Source organism: Phragmites australis, chromosome 7 (assembly GCF_958298935.1).
Source record: "Phragmites australis chromosome 7, lpPhrAust1.1, whole genome shotgun sequence".
NCBI classification, from domain to species: domain Eukaryota; kingdom Viridiplantae; phylum Streptophyta; class Magnoliopsida; order Poales; family Poaceae; genus Phragmites; species Phragmites australis.
Window position 1 is genome coordinate 26,817,021 of NC_084927.1, and position 16,642 is coordinate 26,833,662.

The 16,642-nt window shown below is 42.9% G+C and overlaps 2 protein-coding genes across 4 annotated transcripts; one reads left to right on the plus strand and one right to left on the minus strand.

Annotated features, from left to right (window-relative positions):
• Positions 1–2,945: 2,945 nt before the first annotated feature.
• Positions 2,946–9,125, minus strand: LOC133924463 (tubulin-folding cofactor C-like). Its single transcript, XM_062370010.1, has 2 exons — positions 7,398–9,125; positions 2,946–3,230 (listed from the first exon to the last, which is right to left on the minus strand). The coding sequence occupies exon 1, from the start codon at positions 9,123–9,125 to the stop codon at positions 7,992–7,994; it is 1,134 nt and encodes a 377-aa protein (XP_062225994.1). The 3' UTR covers positions 2,946–3,230; positions 7,398–7,991.
• Positions 8,989–15,884, plus strand: LOC133924462 (kelch repeat-containing protein At3g27220-like). Of its 3 annotated transcripts, none has more exons than XM_062370008.1 (7): positions 8,989–9,107; positions 12,332–12,511; positions 13,176–13,405; positions 13,587–13,757; positions 14,055–14,160; positions 14,721–14,927; positions 15,311–15,884. In XM_062370008.1, the coding sequence occupies exons 2-7, from the start codon at positions 12,335–12,337 to the stop codon at positions 15,473–15,475; spliced, it is 1,056 nt and encodes a 351-aa protein (XP_062225992.1). In that variant the 5' UTR covers positions 8,989–9,107; positions 12,332–12,334; the 3' UTR covers positions 15,476–15,884. The 3 variants fall into 3 exon arrangements, with proteins under 3 accessions (XP_062225992.1, XP_062225991.1, XP_062225993.1); XM_062370007.1 differs by lacking the exon at positions 8,989–9,107 and adding an exon at positions 10,896–11,217; XM_062370009.1 differs by lacking the exon at positions 8,989–9,107 and adding an exon at positions 11,095–11,217 and having other exon boundaries at positions 12,357–12,511.
• The last annotated feature ends 758 nt before the right edge of the window (positions 15,885–16,642 follow it).

Genomic DNA, 16,642 nt, shown 5'->3' on the forward strand with positions numbered 1-16,642 from the left:
CTGCACCTCCCCCACCCTGCACTCCCTCTCCAATTCCCGAGCCGCCATTATCGTCGTCGAGCTCCGCCGAACGTCGTCCGCTGCGTCCGAGCTCTCCCCTTCGCGTTTGAGTCCGTCGCCAGCTTCGCCGAAGCACGGGGGTCCCGTTTCACCACTTGTCGACGCCTCTAGATGTCTGTTAACATTTATATATGTTATGGATATCCTTTAACATTTGATGGTTATTGCTCGGTTAGATAGTCTTTGCCCAAGTGTAAACAAGTGAAACATATGTAACCTGATTAAGGACTGGTTTATGGAGCGACAACCCAATAAATACCGTTCAAACACGATACCGATATGGGTAAGGCTTAGCATATCAATTAGACACTTCGCTCGCATTCGTTAGGGTACCTGAACCTAATTGATAGACTATGCTTCATAATGATCTCCTGACGGCACACCATTAATGTGTGTTAAGTGTTTTGCAAACATGGCAATATGGATATCACGACTCGTGGCTAAAAGTTAGACAATCTTTACATAGCGTAAAATTATTATAACAGTCGTACCCACAGTTATGAAAAGCTTAGATCCCCACATGATTAATTGGTTATGGGTATGGTTTAGTGTTGGTTAGTTGGTTATGGTTTGTAAGGTAGTTGTTTTCGGATAATAATAGTTTGGGTCATATGGGCATAATCACTTAATAATTGTTTTAAGCTTTTCAATCACATTATTGTTTTCTTTTCTCGTATTTATGTAAATATACCTTGTGTCAGCCTACGTTTGTTATAAGCCTGCATATTATTATTTTCTTTCCCCCACTTGCTAAGTATTCCATGTACTTATCCTTGTTATCTCCCTCAATATATATGTTGCTCAGTGAAAGACTTTCAAGACAATGATCTAGAGTACTAGAAGTGTGTTCCCCAGTCATTGCCTGTGGAGTTGTTGTAGTCGCCGATGCTTTTGTTCCGTTGCCGTTGTTTAGAAGCTATAGTTTGGTTAGTAGAGTTATTTAAGTGAAGTCTTTATGTAAGAGTTAAACCGTTGTGAGTTAAAATATTATTTTTGTTACTTCACCTATGATGTTCTTATGTGTGTTAAATTTTCTGGGCACACATAAGCTGCACTTGGTTTGTCCGTTAAAACCGAGTGTTACAGAGCATGGTATCAGACCATACTGACTGTAGGACTACAAGCCTAGTTAGAATGGTCGTTTTAAGGTTATCCCTAGTTCTTCTAATCTCGTATAAGTTTTTCTTAGTTATCTTACTTGCCCCTTGCTATCTTTTAAGGCTAGTTCTTATATCCTATCTTCTCCTTTATAGATGGTTCGCCAACTGCTCACTGCTCGCAAATCAACTAGAAGACGTCCACCCATTCTTCAACGTGTTCCAACCGAAGAGGAGATTGATGATCCCACTTTCCGCAATATGGATCCTGTTCCCAATTTCTATGAGAGTGATGGTCTTCATATTGGACACCTTCCTCACTTGTTGTGGGGAATACTTTCTAGATTTAGACATTCAAGGAAGCCAATCTACCGAGGAGTCAAGAAGCAGCGAACTGGATATGTGGAATGAAAGGTAGAAGTCACCATCTACGACTATGAGCGAAGCAAAGATGAAGGCATGGATGTTCGTCAAGTTGTGGGCATTCACTCTGCAATATCCCCAAGAGCAACCTTCACTGCTGGAGTTCGAGATGCAGAACGTCAAGCCATATCTCACGTCCGTGATCAATACAACAGCAAGATGGTCGACTCTCCCTATGCCTATTGCCCTCGAAGAACTCATGGAAGTGATGAGCCATACGTGAAGCACACCTTTGAAGAAAACCCCAAGCTATGTGAACAAGTGGCACTCACTATGACCTTAGAAGATAAGCTGGATTGTGCCCTATGTGAGCTGGTTGATATTTGTCGTCACCTCGCTTTTGTCACTTCACTTCTCAAGGATGAACAACGCGCCAATCAAGAAGAATCTGAAGAAGATGAAGAAGAAACCATGTCTATCCACTCACCTTTACACAAGAGGATCAGCCTCAACGCCCCCGCCATAGAAGAAGAAGGATGAAGTGAGTCTTTCTCAGGATCCTACACTAGAGAGGAGTCCTAATAGTATAGTCTTTTAGTAGATTGTCTTAGTGTTGTTAGAGTCGAGCGTTGATGTAATCGTTAAGGATAATAATGCTAGTGTGAGAATTGTTATGGTGCTAAGTGTGTGATTTGGATCTTTTGTTTTAAGTGTCGGTGTGAGCTGTGGAATGCTTTGGCACCTTATACATAGTCGCATCTTTAATATATTATATAATATAATATAACTGGGTTCTATTAGTTAAATCTTTTCCAATCTTACTTATCTTCTCCTATCTTTCTTCCTAACCCCGATCAGATAGTTAACACAAAAAGGAGTCTCGGTGGTAACAATGAGGATGGTATCAACGACCAAATTCACCCTCGCTTCTTCCAATGACTATGGAACAACAGATGGCTATGCAGACTCAGATCTTGCAAGCTTTAGCTCAAACGATGGTACAGATGCAGCAACAGTAACCAAATCATATTCCTCAACCCCATCAACCATCAAGACTTAGAGAATTCAAAAGAACTCAGCCCCCAGTCTTCAGTCATGCAGTAGAGCCTATAGATGCAGATGATTGGTTGAAGGACATAGAAAGTAAGCTACAAGTTGCACAATGTACTGATAGAGAGATGATTCTTTATGCCTCACAACAACTCACCAGTCAAGCTTTGGACTGGTGAGAAGCGTACTGCGCCGCATATGACAACCCTTCAACTATCACTTGGATGGAATTCAAAGCTAAGGGGAACCGTCCAAATAGAATTCTAATTAATCACTAGGAGGATCATTATTCATAATCGCAATTTCGATGATTAACCATAATACTATCCCGGTAGTCCCGACACGTGTTTTATGTCTAAAATCGGAACACGTGCCTTTGCAATATAACACATTACAACATAGCTTAATAAAGAGCGAGTAATTAACATTTATATTACAAGTCTTCAGCTTTGCAACCATTTACACCAATTTACAACCAAAAGACAACAATATTTACTCAGCAAAAACATAAACCTATACAACAAAATAAAGCGGAGCCACATGCCCTTAGACTTCACCCCAAAAGTACGACCTCCGAAAGTACGATGAACTACTCTTGCCCGCCACCTTATTCGGCAAGCACGAAGTAGCCAAACGCCGGCCCTTTCTCACCGGTAGCACCTGAAAACGCAGGCATGAGTACGAAAGTACTCGCAAGACTTAAACCATAACGAGCACATATACATAGCTCGACTCCAAGGATTATACTTTGAGCCATTAGCAAGGAAAAACCACATTCTTAAGTTAAACATAAGCGGTAAGCAACCTAGACACATAGATGTGAGCAACTAACTTAATCAACAACAACATAATTCTACCTAGTCATAACCAACTGAATATAAATAACTGAAATCATTAAACATATACGTAACAAAGATCAACTCAACCATCTTCCACATATCCAACCATCAACCACAAGCAAAAACCCTACGACCGATGCAGATAGACAGAAGAATGCTCATGACCGAGAGCGCGATATTTTGAAATATTTTTACACCCTGCAGGGGATACTCTTGGACACATACGATTTGAGGACCATACAGCTTGCATGACTACATAGATTCATACAAGGGGTACTCATATCAACCTTTCTCAATAAACCCCAACCATTTGGATCATGCATTGCTCGGCGCGGATGTACTAGAACTACTCTCGGAGCAAACTAGCACATCTTACAAGCCCGCCCGCTCACACCATCGATGTTCACACCCAAATAATCACAGCTACAGAGGTATTCGGTCCGCCTTACCATTAGATCGGCATGTGGTGAGTAAGGTAAATGCTAAAACCGATTACACCAACGATCGATGCTTAAACAACGCAAACGGTCTACGGTGTCTGGGTTCCTCTCCCGGCCTGCCCCAGGACTTTCCACCGGAGCAGATAACACCCCTAGCACCGTCCACATCTCATCTCATGCTCACCATTTATCCAACCATCATCAATTCATATCCAACATTGTGATCATTATAAAAGTAAATATCGCCTGTGCTCACGAACGATGAAATAATTCACCGCTCGACTTCTACCGAATGACCTATACATTCATAACCATTTCGATTTGACTTGTAATCTAGACATCAGCAACATACTCAAGGCGATAAGGAAAGATGAACAACAAATCAAGGTAGAAGTAATGCATTCAACATAGGATCTACTCATTTGTACCCGATCTCGACTGGCATATGCAAACATACATAAGCATAGTTCATCAATTTTAGATTTCATTCAATTGAATAAAGGTGCAATATACTTAGTTGCTTGACTTGCTACACTTAGGTTTGCTTGACACTCCTCGCACAGAATTCATGGAAATGTGAGAGCTCACTGTCACCTTCGCTCACACTCGCATCACGCTCCGGTTCTTCGTTCACTAAAAGTGAGAGCACGTGCAATGATGAGTATAAATGAAACGCAAATATGTATGCTACGACACACATATGAGGAAATGCCATAAATATGCCATATAATGCATGAAAATATTTTTTTCTAGATAGAACAAGTCATAAGAAAATTAGTAAAATTGGTTTCACCCCTTTTGGGCTAGCAAAGAATTAACAGTGAATTAATGAAGCTTAACCTAATTAATTTATCTCAGAAATTTAATTAATTATTTCATGGTTGGGGATAGATTAGGGTATTATGAAACCAACAAAATTGGTTTCATAATTTGTAGAGCTACGGAGAATTTATTATGAATTTTATAAGTTTCAGCAAACAGTGAACTGCGCTGAAACGGTACTGTCTGAGTTGACCGCTGTTAGACCGCCAATAGGGGCGATCAGACCATTGGGAATGGTAGTCAGATCGTGGGAAAACACGATCAGACCACTGGCGTGTAGAGAGATTTAGAGTCTGGCGGTCAGACCGGCCTGAGGGGGGGCGGTCCGACACCTGGAATTGGCGGTTAGATCGCTAGAAAACGCGGTCAGACCGCTGGGCTCGATCGGGAGCACTTGGTGAGCTCACCGGTGACGATTCCGGTGATGCCTTTGGTCAAGTCCGGCACCTAAATGCTCTATGCGACGAGGAGAACCTATTTTAGGTGGTTTGAGTGATATTCATGGGGCCAAAAGCTAGGGCCCCATGGATCGACATCTATGGTTAGGGGGCTCGATTCTATGGCTACGGAGAGTGGAAGAACTCAGGGGAAACAAGGGAAAAATGGTTTGGGGAGTTTCACCTTGGTGTGGGAAAACTTTCTTGTGGGTTAGCTGGCCTCGGGGAAGCTCCAATGTGGAGATTGGCTCCAGGGTGCTCTGTCCGGCCTAGAGGTTGAAGAAGAGCTCGGGGCTTGCCCCGGCGAAGGGGAGGCTTGGGAATGAGCTTGGGGACAACGCATGAGACTTGTGGACGACCTCCTCCTCGACCTTCGGCTTCCGTGGAGCTCGTGGTGATGGATCTCTCCTTCTCTCCTCTCTTATTTCCTCTCTTGCTCAGTGGGGAAGAACGAATGAGGAGCGGGTGGGCGGATAAGACTTGGACGATGACTTTAAGTGGCAATTCTAGGTACTGGCAATCGGACTGCAATCTCAGACGGTCAGACCGCCCCAGAACAGAAGCAAAAATGGCTCTGCTCGTCACTGGCGGTCAGACCGACGCTGGCTCGGTTGGACAGCCAAGAAGTGTTTCTTCCTAGTTGATTTTTAAAGGTTTTGGGTCTTTGTTACCACCTCCACACGTTTTTTACTCAAAACATACATGACGGAAATGTGCATAGACTAAAGATTTGCACTTTCGAACATTTTTAAATACTTAAACATGATTTTTAGGATGCCCTAATGCTAATGCATGCTTAATGCCAAAAATTAGGATTTCCACGCCGTGATAAAAGTCAGTTTTATGTACCATTCGCTCCACAAGCCAGTTATATGCTGCATAGCACGAAAGCATTTCCGAGGAACCATTTCCATTTTCCTTGCAAGTTTTTCTCCTTTTCCTTGAAGATCCAGTTGAGGAGCCTTAGCATGTTGGCATATCCTCTACAAGCCTACCATAGCACGGGATGCTTGAGAAATAAAATCCTCTTGATGCAGCATAAGATTGTGGGCTGGTTGGGATAGATGAGAGGTCATCCATAATGTCTTGCTATGCTGAATTAACCGCAGGTGACATTTCTGGTGCTTTTGATGGATTGACGCCATGCTTTTGACCTGGCATGCGCACTGAAGAACATTGCCGTGGTGTCCTAATATGTGGAGCTGCTACTGAACGTTGGAATACAAAATAAGAAATCATTATGTTCTCCATTGCTAAAATCAATATAACGGCTACGATAGTTCACAGTTCAGCAAAAAAATCAAAACAAATCCAGGAAAAGGGAAAATAACAATAACGACTCTGAAGTATGCTAGTTTATCATAATTTGGATGTTGGTACTAAAGAAGGAATTACAAGGTATAGAACTACATCTTGCAATGCCTACAGCGAATGCTAGACCCTTAGGATTTGTTTGGTTAGAGGGATATATCTCCAGACAGGAGATGGCCATCCAGTTTTTGAAAGTGTTTGATTGGAGGGCAAGCTGGATGGGATAGTCACCTAAAAGGAATATTCTACTCAAATGCTGAAGCCATTCATATTTTAGATGAGTTTTATCACTGTTGGAGCGGTATATTCTGGTTAGTTAGAGTAAATATACTTTTATTGTTAGCATGCTTTAAATGATATTATCTCATAAACTATTTATCGGATTTAAGATCCAATTGTACCATTATATTCATTGCAATTAAGTCAATAAAACAAGATATCATATGATTATATTTTGATGAAAAATTAAATATATGACAAGTGGATCCTACAAAATTCTAACCCCATCTAAGTTCTATATGTCCAACCAAAAAAGAAATTGAATCGTCCCTAAACAAAAAATTGGATTGTATTATCCAAAAAACCATGGATGACCATACCCATCCAACCATGTTCTCCAATCAAATGCACCTTTAATAACAACAAAGTGCACGCCACAACATATTGCCAGATAGCCTGAAACTACTCTGGTGAACTTACAGGGAGAGGAGTAATATTACAAAGTTGAGATGCATTAATCTAATTAAGCTAGTTTATGAAACATGAATCAGATCTAATAACTAAATACCAAATCAACCATATAGTCCTAAAACATTATTTATATGCTGATGCTAGGACGGTCCATACGAAGGAGCAAAATAACATCTCAATATTATAACTGTACAGTTTCATCTCTCAGCAACCAATTATTGCTAGGCAATTCACGCAGAAGGATCCAACAAAATAAATTAGAAGAATTTGCATCATTAGATAACTGACCTGCTTTGAAAAATTAAATGTCATGAAGTCAACTATAGGTCGAAGACCATGCTAGGCAGCACTGACAACAATGCCAGTAAAACCAGCCTGAACAGAAACAAAGCAGATCAGTATTAGAATGTGACAACATCAATCTTACATTATAAAAAGATGATATGGTTTCCTTATTTTCAGTGTTGAACTATGCAGATTGATAACAGAACATCATCAGTTCGTCAAGAAAATTTTAAATATAGTAAAGTTCTGCTCTAAGCACATTGAACATAACATAATTAGATAAACCAAAGTTTTCTTGGTGTAATTTGAAAAAAAAAAACCAATCCCGATGCTATGAAGCATAATTCCAATATGAAGCCTGCTTCTTATTCATCGAACTGTGTGGTCTTTTAATATTGTATATGCATGCCAACGAATCAAATAACACCTTGTTTAGACACAGTAAAGCTTTCATGCTTCGCATTCTGAATTCAGTAAGCTCTTGGTACAAACTTTTTAAAAAAAAACTTAGCTCCCATAAGCAACACATAAAAATTCAAGAACCAATACAGAACGATAAACCAAAATTAGAGCTGACAGCAAACCCTCCCAAGCAGCTCAGCTATCATCCTCCAGCTCATGAACCTCTGATATGTCGACAATCTGCATCCGTTCTTCCTCTGGAACCAAACACCAATTCGGTGAGTGCACTGCCCTGAGCCACTTGAAGTCATCCACATTGACCCAGTTACCAGTCTCCTCCTCGAGCCCAGACTCCCTCAAATCCTCTTCGATCCCTTCATACTTCAAAGCATGCGGTGCAAATCTCACGCCACTGCAATCCTCAATGATCGGCCTGCTCCTCACCCGCAAGTAGAAATCCGTCGCCCTTGCCTCGTGAATCCTGATCTGATGTGCTGCCATTACAAATGTGCAACCTTCGACATCCTCAATGAGCACCGAGCCAACAACAGCGCCAACGAACACACGGCAATGCCTCAGCTTGTGGACGTAGAGCGCCCGGCATTTACCCTTGAGAGAGACCTCGCAGGAAACCAAATCCGCGAGCGAGAAATCCCCATCTTTGTCGTTGGAGACCCTCAGATCCTTCACCAAGGTGGCGCCGTTCCTGCCCCGGAACCCGAACCCCGGCAGGATCGAGTCAAGGCTAGGCTTTGGCTGCTCCGGTGGCGGCGGCGGCGGCAGCATGGTGGGGGAATCCTGAGGCGGGTTCTTGGGGGCCCTGCTCTTGTTCCTGAAGGAGAAGGACTTCTTGCGCCGCAGATCGTCGGCGGCGACCCTGTGGGCGGCGCGGAGTTCGGCAGCGGCGGCGAGGGCGGAACGGAGCTCATAGAGGGGCAGGGCGTGGGACGCCTCGGCGACGAGGTGGTCGAGGTCGTCGATGGCGGCGGCTGCGGCGGCGAGGGAGGCGGGGGCATCCTCGGGGGAGGCGCGGCAGGCGGAGAGGGCCGACTCCGCCGCGAGCTTGGCGGGCGCGAAGCGGGAGAGGAAGGCCTCGACGGGTGAGGCACCGGTGGAGTCCGAGGAGGGCGCGGCGGCGGATGAGGAGGACCGCTTGGAGAGGCGCTCGAGCATGGCCAGGTGCTTGCGGTGGCCGCTGGCGGCGGCGGCCTTGGGCTGATCGGGCTCCGGCTCCCCTTCCATTACGGCGGAAGCAGCGGCAGCGCCGGATGGCATCTGGAGTGATTCCCGGGCTCGGGTCCTCCACATTAGGTAACTCGACTTGAGCATTCCCGGGTTCGGTTCGTCCCATAAAAGGCCCAATTCTGTTTTATTTTTATTTTTGTGTTTTCTAAATTAAAAAATGTTTTCAAAATCATAAATATAGACTCGTGTCACTTGCTGGAAGAGTTTCACTACTCAATGTGTGAACCATTTGCGGATATCGCCAATCTATATGAAGGTTACAACCGCTGGGATTCACGTCTGAAGTTTGAAGCATCTAGCCCACAAGTTGAATGCCTCTCTCGAGCTTCACGATTAGGGATGGCAACAGAAAGAGTATGAGCGAAACAATTCATACTTAATTCGAGATCCGAATTGGATTACCCAACCCATATCTGTGAAGGGTGACACTCTGTGATGGGGGCGGCGGTGGGGGAGTGACGCTTTAGGATGGGGCGGTCGGGGACGGTGGCTAGGGAGCGAGGTATGCACAAGACAAGTTGGGGTGGGCGTGGTGTGGAGTGTCTGTTGCACGTACGTTGAGATAGGCTAAGTGAAAAGGTAGGGTTTAAAGATGTCTAAATGGGTTGTGTTTACTAGATCGGTTCGAGACACGACACTGTAGGTACGGCATGGCTCGAGTTGAGACAGGTCGAGCCAGCACGGCACTAGGTCACGAGCTGTGCCTAGGTCGAGCACGTGGCACGGCGTGCCGGCACAGCATGGGCCGGCTGAGTCAGGCCAGTACGGGCACGGCCCAGCTAGGCACGATCCGGCCCGGTACGTATGAAACCAGTTATTTTCTATATATTTTTTAATTTTGTAGCTATTTTTTATTTTATTGGGCCATTTGCGTGCTGTTAGGCTGTTCATGCCTGTCGTGCCCGTCGGGCCGCAATCGTGCCCGGGCTAACCCGACATGACACGGTGATCGACAGGTCATGTCGTGGGCCGAGGGAAGGCACGCGGGCCGGCACAACATGGCCCGGTACAGTAGTTGGGCCGTTCGGCTCGTGCCGTAGCCAGGCCGTGTCGGACCGGTCCGAGTGACCCATTTGACCATTTCTAGTAGGGTTAGCATGAGATGAGCTAGGCTAGAAGCGTTAAACTGTAACATGCTTAACATATATACCGTGCTTAACAGATATACATGTGGATACCATGAGCAGATTAAAATACCTGCACATGGCTGTGACTTTATGTACCCAAACCGCCATGTTGTAGACAAAATCTCAAAACCGTACCTACACCCGTTGGATACGGTACCTGTAGGTACTAAACCCATATGCAGAATTGACATCCCTATCCACGATACAGGCCTGCAGAGCAAGCCATGAAGAGAGCCAGGAGCTACTTACATTATAGAAAAATGATATGGTTTCCTTATTTTCAATGTTGAACTATGCAGATTTGACAACAGGACATCATCAGTTTGTCAAGAAAATTTTAAATATCGTGAAGTTCATGCCTTAATATCAATTCTTCATGCTCTAAGCACATTGAACATAACATCATTAGATAAAGCAAAACTTTCATGGTGTAATTTGACAAAAAAAACAGTCCCCATACTATGAAGCATAATTCCAATATAAAATCTCATAATTCTTTAGCGCCATATTATTAATTTATGGTGCCAAAAAACCTAACACCATGATATAACTCAACTAGAACTTATAACATATATCCTACGTGTCAAGCATATATTATAAAATGGTTTAACAACGTCAAAGATCGTGACGCTGTGTGAATAGTCTATTTTTAGACGACGTTTTTAAAAAAGTCTATTTGTAAAGATTGTTTTTAACCAGGGCGAAAAAAAGTAAGAATTCCACGTCTGTCTACCCACGCGTATCCACCGACCTTTCTCATCGCACTCCAATTCGCTCCTCACCCCGCCGTGAGCCGTTAGTGCCACCGACCCGCTCCACTCCCCGCCGCAGCCGCCTCCTCTACCTCTAGCTGCTCGCTGATGGCGAGACCGGCGGCGAAGGCGCGGCCGACGAAGCACCTGGTGGCGCTCGCCGTCGTCGTCATCCTCGGCCTCGTCCTCGTCGCCGACTTCCTCTGGGCCTCCTCCTCCTCATCCCCCGCTATCTGGTCCTCCAGACTCATCCTCCGCACCAGCCCCACCGCGCCGGCGCTGCCCGCCGCGAAGAAGGTGATGCCTCCCGTCTCACGCCCAATGCTTGGGGATTTTAAATTGCCGCCTCTACTGCCTTCCCAGTGTCCTGTGCTTCGGTAGGGTTCAGGAGCATAATACTGAGGCGCGCGCGATTGGTGAGATCTGGTGGGAATCAGAGAGGAGTTGGATTACCTCTGCGGTTTGATTGGAAGTGTATAACATGTTTGCTCGATTGGTGACTTTTCCTCGACCTAATGCAGTCCAGATGAGCAGCCATTACGTGTTAGTTGTAAAATTTGGTAATACATGATGGCCAATTCGATTTTCGTGGCTTCATTCGGATACTCATACGGATGGAGATACATCGGGCCGTAACCTCTAGTTGTGATCATTGGCTATACTTTGGCTAGAGGAATCCTTATCCCTGCATTACTGCAACTTCTGCTTGTGGAGTGTGGACACTAGCTTTCAATGTTAAGAGCCGATTTGCTTTTGAACCACTAAGAGAGGAAAACAACTGTTTATCAAACTGTAACTTAGGAAGCCTGGGGATAATTTTGGCATTGTTACAACTAAAAGTAGCAAGCAATGAGGTCCGCACTTCATTTTTTTAATCAAGATATGAGGATCAAGGAATATAATCCATTTTCGTTAGCACTACTAGTTTGTTTTTCTCTAAGCATGTTAAGCCATTCCCTGCCACATAATCCGAAATCTAGGCCCTGTATGTAAAAGGATAAACACTGACCAGCGATTTACCAGAATTGTCCTTTTAGTTTTCCTTGGACAGTTGGACTGAAATAATGCTGTCCATTCACATTTTGTTATCTTACGCCTAGATGGCATGAATTTTGGTATCATAGCAACAGTAAATAATATCTTACTTATGTCTAGTTGACATGAATTTGGTATCATATAGTAGTAAACAATGTGTAAAGTGTAAACTCATGTTCTGTACTCGGATGTTTTCTACCCTTAATTTTAGTTATAGCGAACTATGCTGTGAAGAGTTGCCAGTTGTCACTATGGTCTAAAAGCTAAAACTTTGTTATATTGAATTCTACCTGCAACTTTACTTCGTTTGTATATTCTCACCATGCTATTACAATGGCTTATCTAAAAAATAGTCCATGTCAATTTTCTTGTACAGAAAATGAATGACAAGAAATCTGTAGGTTCCATGGACATCAATGCAACATTTGCAGATTTGCCGGCACCAGAATTAAAATGGGAAGAGATGTCTGAAGCACCTGTTGCACGTTTGGATGGTGCTGCTATACAGATTAAGAATCTCTTATATGTATTTGCTGGATATGGCACCATTAACTATGTGAGAAAACCTGCCTGATATATCTTCCATAGTTCTATCCCCTTCATGCTTTGTGATTCTAGATATCTATTTTTCTAAAATTTATAACATCTGGCGCTCGAACAAAGTACATGTTTATACTAGGGGGGCAGTGTGCCCTTCTTGCATGTGAGAATTTTACTTCTCCCTTTTTGCAAGTCATAATAGAGAAGTATAATTTGGCTTTGATAGCTCAAGTTAGTTATCTATACTGTTGATTTGATTAGGAGTAATGACATGTAATTGCATAAAGTTGTCAAGTTGTGGGAGAAAAGTCTTTGCTCTCTGTTGATGTAATATCTGGCTGATTGCACTAGTCTTATACTCTGTATATTGTCAAATGATTAAGTTGCATAGAGTGTATAAGGATTATGCAAAGTTATGGTGTGCCCTTGCTATTCAGTTACGTGCTCTTCCATATTGAAATACAATTAAATTGCCTTTCCCATGTATGATAGTTTGTACCATGATGTCATTAAGTTTTTCAAGAACAATAATAACAACGCTGGACTGTCAATTATATTTAGTAAGACCAGAATGCAAATTTCGTCCTGCTGCTGCATGGAAGAAGTGTACCATGAGATGTGAGTTATTTCAATATGTTCAAGTTGCCATCGTAAATTTTTCCTATTTTTTCCATTTCTAGGTGCATTCTCACGTGGATGTTTACAATTTCTCGGATAACACATGGGGAGGAAGGTTTGATATGCCAAAAGACATGGCACATTCTCATCTGGGGATGGTTACAGATGGAAGATTTATCTATGCTGTAACTGGACAGTATGGTCCGCAATGTAGGGGACCTACAGCTCGAAATTTTGTATTGGATACAGAAACAAAAGAATGGCATGATTTGCCTCCATTGCCAGTTCCTAGGTACCTGTCTCGTCCTTCCTGTTCCTTTAAAAAAAAATATATATATATATGCTTTACTTGCACTTGCAGGTTGTTGGTCCCATGATCTCATTAACACAAATATTACATTTAAATATTAAGTCAATTTGAAGGCTGTAAAAAATTAAACCAAAATTTTCCCCATTTAAAAACTTTTGTCCAGATATGCTCCAGCAACACAACTTTGGAGAGGCAGACTTCATGTGATGGGTGGCAGCAAGGAGGATAGGCATGAACCTGGGCTTGAACATTGGAGTCTTGCAGTAAAGGATGGGCAAGCATTGGAGAAAGAGTGGAGGAGCGAGATACCAATACCACGTGGCGGTCCTCATAGGTCTGTAACTTTCCCTTCCTATGATATCAACAGTTGTCATTTTCATCGGAAAGCAATGTTTCTAGATGCCTAAACTGTCTTGTCATTTTGCTATTGACTGCATTTGCACTTTTCATATGCTATGGGCAATATGTATGCTGCTAGGTGATGTTTTTCTGAAATTTGTTTCAGGCTATAAATCTGGTTGCATAAATACAAAGAAATTTTATTTGGTTTGTGACATATAACCTTTATCTGAGAATGGTATTGTTAAGTAGATGAAGATCTTTAATGAATGACCTTCTCTTTTGCTTTCAGGGCTTGTGTTGTTGCTAATGATAAGCTCCTTGTTATCGGTGGTCAAGAAGGTGATTTCATGGCCAAACCTGGATCCCCTATATTTAAATGTGTCAGAAGAAGTGAGGTATGTTAATACGCAACTTAACTATATGCCTGCATGATTGGGTCTATTGAATAAACAGTTGAAGACCTAGCATGCTGTACCTACTATTTTCAATAAATAGCAGCAAGAATGATTTCACCAAAAAGCGGCATAGGCACCTCCTGGATTGCAGTTTTCTATACACAAGATATTGGATTTGATCCTGCGAGAGGTGGGTTGTAAGAATACACGCGAGCACACACTGGACACAGGAGTTTTGTCACTACTAACAGCTTCTGATGTATTTAGAAAGCATCTAAATCATACTACAGTAACCAACAGCAAAAAAGATTAAACTACACACAAGGATTACACTAACATAAGACAGTGCCATTAGTTTGAATTAACTATTATATTGGCGAATGTATTCAAGCATTGCCATAATAGATGGTGATTTTTATCTGGCATTGGAGTCTATTTAAGTATTTTTTTTTAAAAAAAAATTGGCATCTTCTAGTTTAACTGTTTTCCCAGAGCAACTTCTAGATTTCCCTGCTGATCTTTATTGTTGCTTTCTTTTAGATAATATTCCACTTGTGCAGGTTGTGTATAGCAACGTTTACATGCTTGACGATGAAATGGCATGGAAGGAACTTCCATCTATGCCAAAACCAGATTCACATATAGAATTTGCTTGGGTGAATGTCAATAATTCTCTGATTATTGCTGGAGGAAGCACAGAAAAGCACCCAATAACTAAAAAGATGGTCATGGTTGGTGAAGTATTTCGGTTCAATTTGGAGACGCTGGTACAGATTGCTCCTTTCTTTCCTTTTCTTTCTTATAAAGATGGTTCAGAAAAGGATGGAAATTTTGAGGAAACAAAGCATGAGACGTTACATATCCATTTCCTGTGTGTTTGTTATGGTGGTTTTCGTGCTTTTCTCAATATCATAAAATTGTCCTTTTTACAGTATTCTGTGCTGCATTGAACACAATAACGACTGGAATCTTGTTAAATCTTTAATCATCCAAATTTATGTTCCCACGATGCTAAAGCATTATAACCTTCTACCTATATAGTTAAGTAGATGCCCAAAAGGATGGAAAGTAGTTTTACAAAAAATGCATTTCGTAAATCATTACGGCCCTTGGTCTGTCATCGTGATGCTATTGAAACTCCTGTGTGCAGGAATGGACTGTGATTGGGCGGTTACCTTTCCGAATCAAGACCACGTTGTTAGGGTACTGGGATGGCTGGCTGTATTTCACTTCTGGGCAACGAGACAAAGGTCCAAAAGACCCATCTCCTAAAAAGGTTGTCGGGTGCACGTGGAGAACTAAGCTGCCCCTGTGATTTTTAAAGAAAAACTGATATGACTAATCCATTCTTTTTGCAATTTTTGGGTAGATTAACTGTTTCATTCCCCTTGGTGGGCAAGTTGTTTATTATCAATACGGGAATTTGCTGGCTTTGTGCATAGTCACATCATGCCACATGTCTGTTGTATGCCTTTTGTTTTGGTTATATCATAGAATCACCCACTTTTGCTCCATTTTGTACATAGAGAATTGATCGGCTATGTAGTGATTATCGCAATCCTGTAAGTTGCAGCATATGCATTTATTTTGTCATTCTTTGTGCTCGTACCGACGTTTATGGTGGTACACAGCAAGCCACGGTAGTTGTATAATCCATTGGGCATCTTCTGTACTGAACACCAACTTCAACTTGAGTTATTCTTATGTGTTGACTTCCACTCAAACTTTTTATCACATGCTTACTCAAACTTTTTATCGCATGCTTTCTGTGAATGATAAGAGTGTTCTCTGATACCTTGTGCTTTTGGCTCGTGTTTGTTAAAATCGTGAAGTGGCTGGATGCGTGGCTTGAAGGATTGCACTCCTTGCGTTCTTCAACTTGTCTGTGACATCAATTGTTTCAGCTTGTCGCCGTTGGTGACCACAGAACCCATTCCCAGGAATATCTATCTGCACAGGACCGTGCTCACTGCAAAGCGAGCCATATCCGGAGGACAGCTACTGCTGCTTGGGTAGCACATCCTGTCTTTCTCCCTTTTATTTTCATTGGTTTCTTCTTTTTTTACTTGTCAGCATTGCAGGCTTTCAACAATCAACATCCTGATGCTTGAAGCTCCGCATTCTTATACGGACTGGTGTTTTGTTGGGTTCGGTCATGTCAGGGTCTGATGAGCACACATATCAGCACAGGGCCCTGCTGTGCCACTCAATTCCCATGGTGAGCACACATATCTAGCACAGGGCCCTGTCCGCACGCACGCTGGCTCGGCTCGAAGGGTGATCTCGACCTGACCATCCCCATGGAGGGTTCGTTTGGCTAGGCGTGGATTGGAGCCCGACCCCCCGCCACCAGGGAACCAAACCCACGCCGGGGTGGAATACACGCGGTGGAGAAAACAAGGCATCTGGCTGGGGCCGAGATGTACATGCGCTTCCTCTCTCTTCTTGTCTCTGCTTGCAAACTGAGTTCAGTCAAAGCCAA